Below are 15,065 nucleotides of genomic sequence, written 5' to 3' on the forward strand. Positions count from 1 at the left end.
ATATATATTTTTGGTACCTATGCCGCTGAGTATCTACGCCTCCTTCCGTCCTTCCATTTCCCTCAGTCCTCTCTCCTCCCTCCTGCCCCGCCCCATCCTTCCCCACACTGTCTAGACTTCTCACTTCCAGCTTCTTTGGAGAGTCTTCTGAGTAGACGTCCTTTCTTTCCCCAGTTCACCCAGAAGTAGCCTGTTGACCTCAGATAAACCTCTCCAGAAAGGCACCCACCCGTAATCCCGTGAACACTTGCTGGGTGGCGGAGTGGAGGGTGGTGATGAGGTGACGCGCAAGCATGAGCTTGCTCACGTCAGGCCGCAGTGTCCCCGAGGACGGCGGGGGGGGGGGGGGGGGGGGGGGCTCGAGGAGGGGGGGGCGGCGCCGGGGGGGGGGGGGGCGCCCCGGGGGGGGGGGGGGGGGGGGGGGGGGTAGGCAGCCTTAAGAACGGGAGCATCAGCCGGGCGCTGCAGTGACACAGGGCTGTGGAGGGGAGGAGGGGGCTGGGAAGCGGGCAGCAGAGAGACCTGTGACTGGGAGAGAGAATACTGGGAAAAAGTGAGAAGTGGCGAGGTCTCGTGGAGGGGAGAGGCAGGAGCCCGGGCCGGTGGCAGATCACTCCCCTAAAAGTGGGAATGACGGAACCCTAGAGCCTGATCTGGACTTGCAAGTCTCTGCAGAAGAAGAGAAGGACCCCCACGGCCGGCTGGCTGCCTGGCACCATCAGGAGGAGGCGGCGTGGCCTCGTGAAAGAACTATGGGCCCGGAGTCAGGAGCCCTGTGTGGTAGCCTTTGGTCTGCTGGACTATTCTAGAACTCCTGTTTTCTCACCTATAAAATGAGGATCAGTCCGCCGGTTCCACTGACCTCCAGAAGTGGCCAGGGAGACCAGATGGCACAGTGGGTGTGGTGTGAAGGGCCTTTCCCAGCAGAGGAGGGTCTGCCCCGGAAATGGCTGATCTCGTTTCTGGCTTGCTCCTCAGGGTCTCCACAGAGCTGCGCTATCGCAAACAGCCATGGGGGTTGGTGAAAACTTTCATCGAGAAGAACTTCTGGAGCGGGCTGGAGGACTACTTCCGCCACCTAGGTGAGCAAGGCCGCAGACCCCGGCTCGGCTGCAAAGCTGCCACCATTCAGGGGAGTGGGAAGCACAGAAATGGGGGCCACACTGAGATGGTGAAGGGGTGTCATGAGGGCCCTGAGGTGGCCCCAGAAATGGATACAGAATTTGGCAGGTCTGTGAACACGTGCGTTTTCCAAGAGGCTATGCCTGTAACTTTTATGGGGTCTGTGGCCACCCCCCACCCCCCACCCCCGGCACATGACCTCCACATTTCATCACACCGGTGGTAATTCAGTTTCAGAAAGGAAGGATGAGCCTGTGAATGCGTCCATTAGGACCTGTGACGTGCCCCCAACTGTCTACATGAGGGTGCAGAGGTTGGGAACCTATGTCTCTGCACGATGTTGAGCAAAACCCAGAAGGGGGGTTTGGGTGAGGCTGCGTCCCAGCGGTACTTCCTGAGGCTCGTGGCCGCCCCTGAGGGACCCTTGCCCTCCCAGTCAATGTCCCAGAGTTCAGTGCGGGAAAATGGTTCTCTCAGAGGGGGCTCAGCTAGGAGACAGAGTTGTTTCTGGGGGCCAGTGTGTGGAGCTAGAGGTACAGGCAGGTGGCCTTTTGTCTCTGACAGAGAGCGAGCTGACCAAAACGGAGAGCACCTACCTGGCTGAGATCCACAGACAGTCTCCCAAAGAGAAGACCAGCAAGGCCCCGACGGTACGGAGGAGGAAACGTCCCCATGCCCACCTGCGGGTGCCTCACCTGGAAGAGGTGATGAGCCCCGTCACCACACCCACCGATGAAGATGTGGGCCACAGGATCAAACACGTGGCAGGTGCGTGCCGGCTGGCCGTGGGGACGGGGCTCGGGGCTCGAGCTGCATGCCTAGGCCAAGACCTACGTATGCACTCATTTTGCGTCCTTGGGTATAGATCGTATATAATTTGCCCCTAATTCATTATTCAGCCTCCGGATCCTCTACTTGTTTCCTTTTGCCCTTTGTGTTCCTCAGTCACTGCTGAACCCACATGTGGGGTCTGCTGAACAGAAGTTCCCTGAACTCCATGTGCGCCTTGATAGACTCAAACGAGCAGCTTCCAAGTTTTTGGCAAATGCACCAGGGAGAAGCCATAGCTCAGGCCAGAGATGCCCTCCTGACACAAACGTCAGGGAGTCCGAGCTCATGTGGCCCCCACAGGCCCATCGGGGACCTGCCCTCCCAGGCAGTGGACTCCCTTGATGTGTCTCCCTCTTCCCATCCAGCCACACACAACCTCATGTCTTCGCTCGGTCATGGCAACCTATAGCCGTAAGAAGCCTCAGAGACAACTAATCCAGCGTCTTTCAGGCTATGCTTTGCACACCCCTGGGCGTTCCTCAGGATGGGGACAGGAGAGGAGGAGAGTGCCAGCCTTCCGTGCCCGCCCCCCTCCGCCCCGCTCCCAGCTTCAACCAGAGCACTCCCTTCCATCCCTCACGTAGAGGATTTCTGACTAACCAGAGCACTCCCTTCCATCCCTCACGTAGAGGATTTCTGACTAACCAGAGCACTCCCTTCCATCCCTCACGTAGAGGATTTCTGACTAGCGTGGCATATGTGAATACGCTGACTCTCCGAGTGACTTGCTCAATGTCGCATCACTGGTTACAGACAAAGCCCGAGCTGAAAGCGGTCTCTGGCCCCAGCCAGTGCGGTTGTCACGGCTAAGCTGCAGAGCACTTTGTCCCCCCTCCACATGTCCTAGCTCCGTAAGGCTGTTGAGTTTCTTGTTTGTTCGGTGACTTGAATGTCCACTTCGCCTGACCCAGCCCCTGACCTTGCCCGTGAGGGGCTTCCCTTGTACTTTCGGAGGGCTGGATGTATCCGTCGTTCCCGGAAGCTCTGTGCGTGACTGCTGTCACGGCAGCCAGGGGACTCGTGAGCCACCGTGGTGATGGCCTCTTTATTCTCCCTACAGGGTCCACGCAGACGCGGCATGTCCCCGAGGACACCCCTAACGGTTTCCACCTGCAGAGTGTGTCCAAGCTGCTGCTGGTTATCAGCTGTGTGTAAGGGATCCCAGCTCTCCTCCCCGCCCCTGCCCCAGCACCTTCCCTCCCGGCCTGCTGGCTCCTCAGGCGTATGAGCACCCCTTACCGTGGCCCTACTTTGTCCTCTAGCCTTCTCTCTTCAGATCACTTGCTCTGTCCGTCATTCCTGGCCTCTTTGTTTATTTTTCTCTGTTTGATTTGGCATTTGCTGTCAGCTAGGCCTTCAGGATTGACAACAGAACGCTGTTTACAGCATCCATGCCCTTAGGAACTCAGTTTCAAGTGCGTAAGACAGGAAATTCAGAATTACTACACCGTTGGAGAAATGCTAACATAGAGACGCCACACAGCGTCTTAGAAGCCCATTCATTCACTTGTGAGGGAGGTCCTGAGTATCTGCTCTGAGCCGGGCGCCAGGATCGGGCACTCCTGGGCCCACACTTTGGCAGGATAGCCAGACAAAATCAATGACCACCGTCCAGAAATATATGTTTATATTAATGTAAATAATTTACAATATTGCCATCATGTTGTAAAGCAGTAGGCTCAGTAACGTTCCCAGGAGGATGCTGCGCAGGGAGAGAGGAAGGGGGGAAGAAATGCACGGGCAGGGTGGGAGGGCACAGCCGTCCGCAGTGGAAGCCCAGAGCCCTCCAGGGACGCCCCTGAACCGCTTGGAGCAGGGAGTTCCTGGGACAGCTGAGTGTGGACAGCTCTTCTGCTTGGGTCAGCCTGCTGCCGGGTACACCCCCCCACCTTACCTGGAGGTGGGGGTGAGCATGTGGGGGGACAGGTTGGGGGAGTGGCACGGGAGCTGCCCAGACACGGGCCCTGACAGCTCTGCACCGGGCACTAGCCTGTCTCTGGCTCTTTCTTCTGTGACACCCCCTCCCCACTCCTTCAGGCCCCCACTAATGCATTTGCAGAGAGGCAGGAGCAGAGACACAGCCAAACCCATCAGGAAGCCCTGAAGGAGCCCTGGGGTGTGGCAGGATTGGCTTTATGTGGTGGTGGTGGTGGTTGTTGTTAAGTCGCTCTGACAACCATGGGGGGAGGCCTAGAGAAGAAAGGGCTGGAGGCAGGCAATCTGGTCCAAGTAAGTGGCAGCGATGTAGGTGAGCGTGACTGTCCAGCAGGGGAGGGACCGAAGACCCGTTAGCCATCTGGTTGGGTAGCCGAGGAAGAGGAAGGACTGTGGTGGGCACCCGTGAACGGTTGTGTCGTTACCAGAAACCGGAACGGGGCGCAGAGCTGTCCGAGAAGACGCTCCGGGCTCCAGCTGTGTCTTGAGTGGCCGTAGGGCATCCAGGTGGAGGTGACCGGTACTTGCCGATGTGGACCCAGAGCAAGGCGGGGAAGCATAGCTTGTCGATGCTGATTTAGTTAGCGGGAGCATGAGAGCTACGGGCGAGAATGAGACCATCCCAGGACAGCGCCGAGCGTGAGAGAGGAAACGGGGCCACAGGCGAGGTGTGGGCACCACTGAAAGCAGGAGGGCCCGTGAGGAACATGAGGAGGGCTCTCTTCTGCCCTGACTGCGTGTATAACAAAAAGGGAGGTGGAGAATTCTTCCGCCTGTGGCCTGAGGAGCCAAGGTCTTTTTTACAAAGTCATATACAAAGACAGCTGTGAAACCAGGAAGGTTTCCGTTTAGCAACCTCCATTTGAGGGGATTCGTGCTGTTCTGTTAAGTCTCTGGTGTTGGGTTTGGTAGATAGAAAACTTGAAACTCAGGTAAGTTCTATGTTTGAGCCTTCTCTGCATGCTGACTTAGTTAAGTAGGCTTGCTCTCCCGAGTAAATGGCATAGCATGGCATTAGCTGATGTGGGGGCTTTGTTGGGTTAAGATCGTGGACTTCATCTTCAACACTTAGAGGGTCCGGGCGGCGGGTCTGCTGCCCGTGTGCGTGTGGATCGGACCGCCCTGCATCTGGCAGGCCACCTCTGTTCTCTGTGTGGACCACAGGCCCTTCCCTCAGCTCGCAGGGGTGTCCCTGGACCTCCACTGAGCACAGGCAGGATTTTACACATAGACCCAAATGCAGGAGCTCAGATGTATGCAGCCCACGCTGAAGAGGTGGACATTCAGGTCCTCTGGCGCATGTGGATGCAGTTAAAGGTGGGGTCATTGAACGTCAATGTGAAATTTAGAGATTGTTCTGGAGAAGTCACAGAGCTGGATAGGGTCAAGGACTGGCAGCTGCCAGCTTCAGGAGTACCACCTTCCCTGGTACTGGAAGCGCAGAGAAGAACACAGTATCTCACAAGCGCGCGAGCACGCACTTTGAAAGGTCAAAGGCACAGCATAAGATGTTCTTTGTTGGTCCTTTTCCATCGTTCATCCTGTCTCCCTTTTCCTGTGTGTGTCCCTACGTGTCCCTGTACCCCCTCCTTTCATGATAAAACCGCCTGTCGTTGGGGGGCTCCTGTGTGCAGGGAGCTTTCCGTCCACTTCTTCACACCACACACGTCGCAGCCCCAGCAGGGTAGGAACCGTCCCTGTTAAGAAGAGGGTTCAGAGAAGCTGGGGAACTTCATCAGAAGTTAAGAACCCTGAAGCAGTGAGCCAGGACTGTACCCAGTCCCGTGCGTCTCGGGATCCCCTTGCTCCCCTGGTCTTCATCTCTCCGCTCCATGAACTTGTGTCCTAAGATGATCTTCTGGCAGCCACTGAGGCCGAGAGAAGGGAATGTCCCTAGTGTCTTGGCAGCTCTCTGTACCCCTGGGTCCTCCTTACCCCCTCCGTGGCTCTGACCAGTGCTGGCCCAGACCGGGGACCCTCATGACCCCTGAGGGTGTGGGCAGGTGCAAGGCAGGTGCAAGGATGAGATTGTGCTTTAGGGCATCCTGCTAACACCTGTTGGGCGGATCAGGCCGATAGTCCACAGCTTCGCCCTTCTGTCGTGCCTTAGGTTGGCTGGGTAGGAGGACTTGCCTCCAAGTGTCACCCTTGACATACTAAGATCTGTCTGCAGCCTCTGTCTCTTGCTCCTTGCTTGCTGGGTCTCCTTGTCCACTTGTCCTCGCTTCCCGTGTTTCCTTCCCGCAGACTCACTTGCTCTCTGGCTTGGTTCCAGTGCAGCCCTCCCCATCCCCGCACTGGTCTCTTCTAACCTCTGCCTCCTCCCCATTTTTCCTCCTCGCTCCCATTAGGATCTGTTTCAGGTACTGGCTCTCTGATTGCTTCGCTTACCCTTCATCTCTTTCCCTCTCCATCTTACCTCTTCCCCCAGGCACCCAGGGTCTGGGTGGCTCCTGTGTGTCTCTCTTTCCCAGTGCCTTCACCCACACGCCTCTCAGTGGCGCTCCTGCTGTGTCCTGGCCCCTCCAGATGAAAGCGCCTGCTCACTCTCCCTCTTCCTCTCCCCCCAGCTGCATCCTTCCTCCTCCCTCCCTCACTGCCATGCTTCAGGGGACCAATGGTCAAGGACAGCAGCTGCCTCTGGGAGGGTGGGGGGTGATCCCTGGCTCTTGGAGGGAGTGTGCATTCTCAAGATTACATCTCATGCCTGTTGCTTTTGTCCCCCTTTGTCTCCTTCCCAGTCTGGTGCTGCTGGTCATCCTTAATATGATGCTCTTCTACAAACTCTGGATGTTGGAATACACCACCCAGACCCTCACTGCCTGGCAGGGTCTGAGGCTCCAAGAAAGGTAATCCTTGCCTCTTCCCTTGGCCACCACCTCCACCCCACCCGGTACCATGCCCCAGCTCCTGCCACCCAGTCTCCATGGGACGGCCCCGCTGCCCTTGGCCAGTGGGTAACCCTTTGGGATGAGTCCATAGGCAAGCTCTGAAAACTGTCCCTGTAGCTTTAGTCTGCTTCTGACCTGGGGCACAGGGGAACCGGGGGCACTGAGCAGAGGACAAAGCAGTCTGATGTGACTCTCTGTCCTTCAGGGGTCTGGGAGCACAGGACAGTCCAGTGAGCATAACTCCAGCTGCCGGGATACCCCTTCTTCTGCCCCACAGGTTACCCCAGTCTCAGACAGAATGGGCCCAGCTCTTGGAGTCCCAACAAAAGTACCACGATACAGAGCTCCAAAAATGGAGGGAGATCATCAAATCCTCAGTGATGCTTCTTGACCAGGTGAGATGTCCCCACCTTCTCTCCTTGCCCTCATCTTCTGGAGATGAGCTCCTTCCCTGTGCTCTGGGAGAGATCTCCCCATCCCCATCCCCATCACCACCCACCGGACCTCAGCCTCCCATTCATTCTTCCCCTGGGCCATCCACTGTTCTGATTTTAAAGTCATCCTGGAATGGGTTGTTGGAAACACAGGTGTGCTCCCGCAGACAATAACAATGGAAATTGGTGGCAAGAAAGCTGTAGGTTAGATGGAAAGACTGATTTTCTTTCCCCGCCTTGGTCACTCATGGCCATCTGACAAGCATTTAAAGAGAGAACCTCCTTTCACAGGGATTTATCTTTCCAGAGGGCATATTTTTCTAGTTCCTTTTGCTGTACGCCACCGCCTCCCCCGACCTCAGCACACACACAAACCAACACACAACCCCCAACGTCCTTCTTCCTCAGAGGCTGCGCGGATAGTCTGGGAAGATGGTGGTTATACTGGGTCATCTTTTCGTAACATCTTCTAGTACAAGGGCCTGTGTTCCTTCCAAAAACTACATTCATTCATCTATTTAAGAAAATGATCCTGGAGCAAAATCAGTAAGTTTAGTTTTATCAAAGGAGGGAGGAGCTTCGCTTTCTTCCCCCAGAAGTTAACGTCTTATACAAAACTCCCACGTGGTTGCCAAGACAGCAAGAAGCTACCTTTGCTCTACAAGAGAATTAAGAAGATAGGAGACAAACGATTTGTCCTGTTCCATTAAAGTTTTCTGTTCCTAAGGAGTTCTTTATGTTGCGTGGTCAGCCAGACTTGAGGTGGAGTCCCAGTCTTGCCAAGGACTAGTTTTGTGACCTTGAGCATGGGATTTAATATGAGTGACTTCACGGTTTCTTCATTTATAAAATAATTGTAACTTCACGAAATTGCTGTCAGGATTTGAGGGCGCAGGGGAGGCATTCGTTAATACTAAATCTTATTTCCCCTCCGTAGCATGGTCTTAGCTCTAAATTGAGGAGAGAGGATTTTAATGTGGCTATCAGGATCCAATTGAATGTGTTTTAGAATATCATGTTTAGCTTTGGAGCCATGGATTTTTTTTTTTTTTAAACAAAAGGGGTAAATGGCCCAGCAGGGGGCTTAGGAGCCCTGCGATATCAAGAAGAGTTGATAGAATTAAAGATATAGTAAGGAGAAGGAAAGATGGGGGCAAGGAAAACAGGGTAGTCTTCAGACATAGAGAGGTCCAACAGGTAGAAGGATAGATAGATTGCTCGTGAGACCCCAGGGGCTAGAAGTTACAGGGAACGGGGGAGCTTTGATGAGTCATCAAATAAAAACAGACCACTGACAATCAAGCTACCCAGTGATGGAATGGGCTACTTTGAAGGCCCGAGATTGTATCACCGAAAGTGCCCAAGGGGTGACCAGATGATGTCAGATAAGAAACTTACGAATTAAGTAGGAGGCAGTTGGACTGGATGACCCGGTTCTCTTCCAACTCCAGAATTCGGTGTCAAGATGGGGCCCCTTACATTGGAGCGCGGGGCGGTCAGAATTATAGTGTGGTGGATTCAACTCTGTAAGCGTTAGGGTAGGTGTGGATAGGTGTTTTGTTTCATTCCCTTTATTTTTTTTTAAAGATTTTTTATTTGTTTATTAGAGAGAGTGCACAAGCAGGGGGAGCAGGAGAGGGAGAAGCAGACTCCCCGCTGAGCAGGGAGCCCGATGCGGGGCTCGATCCCAGGACCCTGGGATCATGACCTGAGCCGATGGCAGACGCCTAACCGACTGAGCCACCCAGGAGCCCCAAGAGAGAGAATTCTTAATCCTTAATCATGAAGACACAGTGAACCTCCCCCCAGGGGTTCCCAGTGCTAACTTGGCTCTTCCGTTTCTGCCGGAGACCGCGTCCTAGGAGAACCCTTGTCTTAGGAGCCCGGCTTCCTTGAACTCGCTGGCGTGCTGGGGGAACTGCCCTGGGCGGGCAAGGCGGAGTATCGCACTGAGGGCACAAACCCGGGACTGGGCGGGCTTCCCTGTCTTACAGATGAAGGACTCTCTCATCAACCTTCAGAACGGCATCAGGTCCCGCGACTACACTTCAGAAAGTGAAGAGAAGAGGAGTCGTTATCACTGACAAGGCAGGAACGGGGTGGTTACGAGAGGCCCGTGCAATACGTGTACATAGACCATATACATAGATATATATAAATATATATATATACAGAATATAAATATATATATATTATATACAGATTTTAAAAAGAGATAATGCCTATGTACCAGGGAGAAGGAGCGGGCCCACCTCCTATGCTGGCCGGCGGAGGGGCCGAGGAGGGCAGGGACCACCTCTCAGCACCGACCTCCCCTGATCCTCCTCCCCCCCTCCCCCCCCCATCCCCACCCTTCCCCTCGCTGGCCGTTCCTGGCTCTGAGAAGGGAAATGTTGTTGAGCCAAAGTGACGCCTGTGAAGACCCTGGGGTCTCAAAGTCTCAAGGGGCTTAAGGTGCTTCATTCCCGAATCCCCTCTTGATTTGTTTCCAAAATAAAAGAAAATCTTTTCTTCCCTACCCCACGCTTCCCCAGGTATTCTCTTGTGAACAGGAAGCATCAAGGGCAAGAGCCAACTAAACTCTGCCACCTGAGCCCCACCCAACCCCCCAACCCCCTGCTTTCTATGGACCATGCGCCCCCAGTTAGGCGGAGGGCTGGAAGGCTGGGAAGGCTGCCCCTGTGGGATTGGGCCTTGAGCCGCAGGCTCCCGAGGACGTGCATGCGGAATGGGGTTCTCCTCCATCACCCCTGCACCTTCCCCTAACTCCTGTAGGGTGTGGACCCAATAAGGGCTGGGAATTTCTTACTTTCCCACCACCCCCCGCCCTTCTCTCTGGTCTTCTCCCAGGCTGGATCTGGGTGAAGTGTCACTTTTTAGTGCCTAAAGCCCTATTTTTTCTCTGTGCCCTAAGAGCACATTGTTTATTAGCCAGGATGGAGCATTTTGGATCTTGTTAAACCCCTTTTTAAGTGGTTATGAGCCAGTCGGGCCTGTGGCTCTAATTCCTTCACTTTGAGCTGTCAGTTTGATTTCCGGGACTAATCAGAAAGTCCTAGGGACATCTGGGGTTGGGGGGAGTGAGTGCCCTAGCATTGTATGGATCAGATCATAGGTTCACACAGAACGTGGTGTGAGTAGTGAGTACCGATATCCAAGCACTCACTCGGCTGCCAGCATCGTTTTCTCTAAGGGAAGAACTGACTTTGGTGAGGGAGACAATGAAGATACTCAGCACATGGTAGAAGACCTAGGCTTTTGGAAGGAATGCATTTGGCAAGGTGCATTGCATTTGTGCAGGAAAAGGCCAGAGTGAGTCTCTGCCTCACGTGGAGGCCATTCCAAATCCTGTTCCTCAGACTTGGGAGTGGGAGTTCTGGCAAAGGGGGCAAAGCCTCCTCTAGCCTCTGGCCCCAGAGAGGTAGGAGACCACTAAGGAGGAGAAGGAAGACCTTTGGTTAGGAAAGTGAGTCATCCAGGACCATTTTGGAGTTGGCTCACTAGGACCCGTGCATTTTATCTGACCTCGCAGGGCCCTTCTGGGCACGATTACCATTTTTCATTCACTTAACTGCTATTCCTCCATCTAATGATCAGAGGAATCCTGCCAGCCTCCCAGATCCTCAGTAGGGAAAGGATCATACTAGTTTGGCCAGGAAAACTCTTCCAGATTGCTTGTTCTCCTAGGGGACCTCTTGTAAGGGGCTGAAGGAAAGGAAGGTTTTATCGCTGACCTAGCCTCAAAGAAAAGCAAGTGTGTTCTTCTGTTGGAATGGCCTGAGCATCCCCCTTTGGCAATTAAAGACACGTTTTTGACTTCTCAGTCTGAGAATACAACCTCATTATTAACCTAAGGGCAGGATGAGAAGACAAAGGATACATGCCGTAGGGGAGTAGGCTGAGAAGCCTCCATGGAATCAGCTAGAATGGGTATCCCTTCCCTAGGAAGGGAGATGCGAGGGCTGGAGTTGACTGTGATTCCGGTGCAGGGTGCATACGCCCACAGGTTAGTGGGTCACTACTCATTCTTGTCCAGGACTTTGACTAGGAGACACTCTGGTGATGGTCAGGACTCGTGGGCCTCGGGCCAAAGAAAGAGGAACAGTGCAGACTGCTAGAAATTTTCCTGCTGTAGGAGCCAGAAGCCAAAATTATTTTCAGAAACTTTTGAAAGCAAAAGTGATAAGTTCTCTCATTTATTCCATACATAATTAAATATTTATTTAAATCATCCAGTTGTTGATGGTCCCATGGTGGGACCTTTGGGGAGACTTCCAAAGGGTTCTCTGCGGGGAGTAAAGTGATGTAAGTGGGCTTGGCTGCACAGAGCTGTTCTGCTTTTGCTTTAAAACCTCTTCAGCCATTCCAGGGAGGAGTAGGTGACAGGGAGGGAGGTGCTTAGTATGTCCGAGGAACCCTGGGGGTTTGAACTCCAGAGACAGTGCGTACACACCTCAGCCTGCCTCATTCCTAAGAATCATGGATCTCTTGTGGCACTTTCTGTTCGAATAATATTTTAAGCTTTCAAAGCAGAAGGCCCAACACCTCTATTCACTCCCAAACAAAAGCTCCCCCCGCCCACCCCGCATTCAATAGCCTGTCAAAGGCTAACTCACCCTTGCAGATAAGTCTGGGAGTGAAACTGATAAATAACATTGAAACTGAAGCCCAGCAGCTTCGCTTGTAGCTGTTCCTGGGAGCATCAGAACCATACCCTTTCTTTCTTTCAGCCTGTTTTTGTTCGCATAAGGACTCTGGTCACGTGGGAATCTTTCTGCAAGGATTCCTGGGGTCACATTTGAGAGCTTGCACTCTCTGGCACCTCGGGGCCCTAGGGAGGAAGGGCTGGCTTTGGCTGCCCTGCAGAGTTCTAACCAGGTGGAGAAGAGCTAGAGGGTCTATACTTCCACTCCACCTTCCTTGAAGGAATTAACAAAATTGGCCTTGGAGGACCCACTCATGTCTGCAACTCCTCTCTTCCCCCATTCACCTCCCTGGGACAAGGGCAGCAAGATCAGCAACTTTTGAAGCTCTCAGTTAGAGCACTGGGCTGAGTTAGGAGACCTGGGCCTGAGTCCTGGCTCTGCTTTTGGACAAGTCACTTCCCCTCCCTGAACTGCAGTATCCTCATTTGTAACAGGAAGGGGGATGAGCTGGACCATCTGTAAGATAGGTTCTAGCACGGGCATTGTCTTGGAGGCTGGGTCAGAGACTGGCAAGGTAGGGCTTTCTCAAACTTGGAAGGTACTCTGCCAGAAGAGAAGAAGCCTTCTGAGCTAGAGCTTCTCTGGTGTTGAGATGAGTAGTGGGGCAGCATCAGGGTTCCTGGGAAATCCAGGATAGTAACACTTTCTTCTTTATGAGCCAGCAGGATACGGAGGCCTAGTAAGGTAGGGAGAGGGAGATCAGGCATGTTGTATTTCCCAGTATTAACCTAGGAGGGTGTTTCTTCCTTTGTTGGCCTGGTCTTAGTTTGGGAAGGGACTTTCTCTAAGCTAGGAGGACGATAATGGCAAGAAGGGCACTGTCTTGGATTAAGTTCATCTTTTGTCTCTAGCCCATAAAGCCTTTCATCTGTCCATCCTCCCTCCTCCTTGCTAGAAGAAACACTGGAGAGAAGTCATTCCAGGCCCTAGCGCTTCTCTTTTGACTCAGTTCAAACCTTGTTGGGGTTTGGATTGTGAAGCTTTGGCTAAAATCCTTGGGTTGCCTTAGAGCACTGACCCTAAGAACCTGGGATTATAGGAAGGGGGATAGGGATCAAGAAACCTCAAGAAGAATGCTTTGCTAGAAGTGGCTTCTTTCCGTGTCCCTGTCCCTGATCCAAGCTTGGACCATGTCTAAAATCATTTGCGGGCAGCATTCTAGGGTGAAATCTTGGAGAAAGGACCAGGGGGAGAATCTTTCTGGACTTTTTGTGGTCTCAGAAGGATGCTTTCTGTGCCATACTATGCTGCTGCTTTAGCTCTGCAGGGCAGCCAAAGCCAGCCCTTCCTCCCTAGGGCCCCCAGGTGGGGCAGGGCTATGACCTCCCTCCCCACACCCCTGAACCCCACCTGCCCACTCCAGTAGGAAACTTGAGAACCTGTCTTCCTGACTCTCTCCTCCCTCACCCCTTGTCTCTAGGCTGTGGGACAATCATCCCATCCACCACTTGACATCCTTGACCCTCATCCCCCAACCTCCAGCAGGCTGGCCCCACTCCCTCCACCTCTATGTTTTCTTCCAGAAGATGCGTTTTGGGTCCGAGTGGAGCGTTTTTCTGGAAGGCCGTCTCTTTAACACCCCTGCTTCCCTGATGTGGAGCAGGAATTTGCACAAGGTGTAGAGAGCGCCCCTTCCCACCTCTCTGCCCAGCCTCGTTACCTCACTCGTGGTCCAGCCATGGCTGTGACGGGCCCAGCCAGCTCCCTGTCTTGGTGTTCTGTGCGACAGCTCAGGGGTCTTGGGCATTGTTTTCTGTTGTGACTTGAGGTCCTCAGCAGGCCTGGGAGCCTGGATTGGAGCCTTGGCTGCTGGCGAGAAGCACCTTGCCTGCCAAGAGGAGCCGATGCCAGACGATCTGCCCGACATGTGAAAGCATAAAGAATACCGTCATCTCTGCCCCCTTGGCCTCCTTGCTTCTCTCAACACAGTGAGATGCTGCAGAAGCAAAATGGTGGCCTCTGCCCTGGGAGAGACAGCTGGCTCTGTCTGGGGAGTTGGCCCTGGGCTCGGATGCCACGTGCTGAGATTGCCTAGCAAAAGCAGCCGTTTTTGCCAACGGTAGTGTGGCTCCCCACATTTCCCTGTCCTGCACTCTAGGGCCAGACCACTCTCTGCATGGACCAGATCATCTTCCCAAACCCATGGTGCTTCCCACCCCCCCGCCGCCCACTCAACCTAGACTCCAAGATGGGGAGAGATGGGTCAGAAGCCCCAATGGCCCCTGGATGATCCTGACAAGGGGTGGAGTGGGGTGGGGCAGAGGGAGCAGTCCCCAACACCTGCACTGGGCCATATATGGGAAAGAACACAGGTTGATTGCAGTCGAGTTGTCTGGCCATCTGTATTTGGATCTAGAACTGTACTTTGCCTGGCGCTGTGCGCAAGGTCTGAAAACTTAACTGCTATTACCTAGAACCGTACACAGCTTCCCAGCCAAATCTTAATGTAAAGTAGCTAGAGCCATGGAAGTACAGTATGAATTAAACGAAAAAAGTATTGAACTACAAATAATAAATGGTGTGTGTGCTTATTGCTCAATTCATTAGTGCTCATCGTCCCAAATGTTTTTGGTCCTCCCAGATGTGATGAGGGCAAGCCCAAAGGAGTTGGGGGGGGGCATGCCCATACACATATGCCCAGCCATCTGCCCAACATCTAGGATGCCCTTTCCTAGGAAGGCAGGCAGCCTGATAAAGTCAGATGGATAAGAAGTTTTAGAATCAGACCAGAGTACGGATTGCAGCATCACTATTTATCAGCTTTGTGACCTTGGTCCCCATCCATTATTCCAAGCCTCAGTTTTTTAGAGATATACAAAATGTGTGTGTGTGTTTCTTCATATAGTGGCTGGTACTATACTAAGATAATTTTTATTTCATTATTAACCAGTACTTTCTAAAAGATTTATTTATCAGAGAGAGAGCGGGGGAGGGGGGGCGGGGAGAGGGAGAGAATCTCAAGCAGACTGCACGCTGAGCATGGAGCCCAGCGTGGGGCTCAATCTCACAACCTTGAGATCACGACCTGAGCCAAAACCAAGAGTCAGGTGCTCAACCAGCTGCACCACCTAGGAACTCCAAGCAGTACTATTATTAAAGAAGCATATTATCATATGCTGTGAATCCCAATGACAATGTCCTACTTA

General features: G+C 53.3%; 1 protein-coding gene across 9 annotated transcripts in view; it reads left to right on the forward strand.

The window, feature by feature from the left end:
• The window catches only part of GRAMD1B (GRAM domain containing 1B), a 166,232-nt gene extending 151,804 nt beyond the window's left edge, over positions 1-14,428 (forward strand). For 6 of the 9 annotated variants that reach the window (XM_032427960.1, XM_032427964.1, XM_032427968.1 and 3 more), the window contains 7 exons: positions 979-1,082; positions 1,687-1,890; positions 3,014-3,104; positions 6,240-6,251; positions 6,630-6,737; positions 6,985-7,174; positions 9,208-14,428. In XM_032427960.1, the coding sequence (XP_032283851.1) occupies positions 979-1,082; positions 1,687-1,890; positions 3,014-3,104; positions 6,240-6,251; positions 6,630-6,737; positions 6,985-7,174; positions 9,208-9,297 (799 nt within the window). In that variant the 3' untranslated portion in view covers positions 9,298-14,428. The remainder of the gene's footprint in view (positions 1-978; positions 1,083-1,686; positions 1,891-3,013; positions 3,105-6,239; positions 6,252-6,629; positions 6,738-6,984; positions 7,175-9,207) is intronic. The other 3 variants (XM_032427962.1, XM_032427961.1, XM_032427963.1) reach the window with 3 other exon arrangements.
• Positions 14,429-15,065: the final 637 nt, after the last annotated feature.

This window comes from Phoca vitulina, unplaced genomic scaffold (genome assembly GCF_004348235.1).
Source record: "Phoca vitulina isolate PV1807 unplaced genomic scaffold, GSC_HSeal_1.0 scaffold38, whole genome shotgun sequence".
NCBI lineage: Eukaryota > Metazoa > Chordata > Mammalia > Carnivora > Phocidae > Phoca > Phoca vitulina.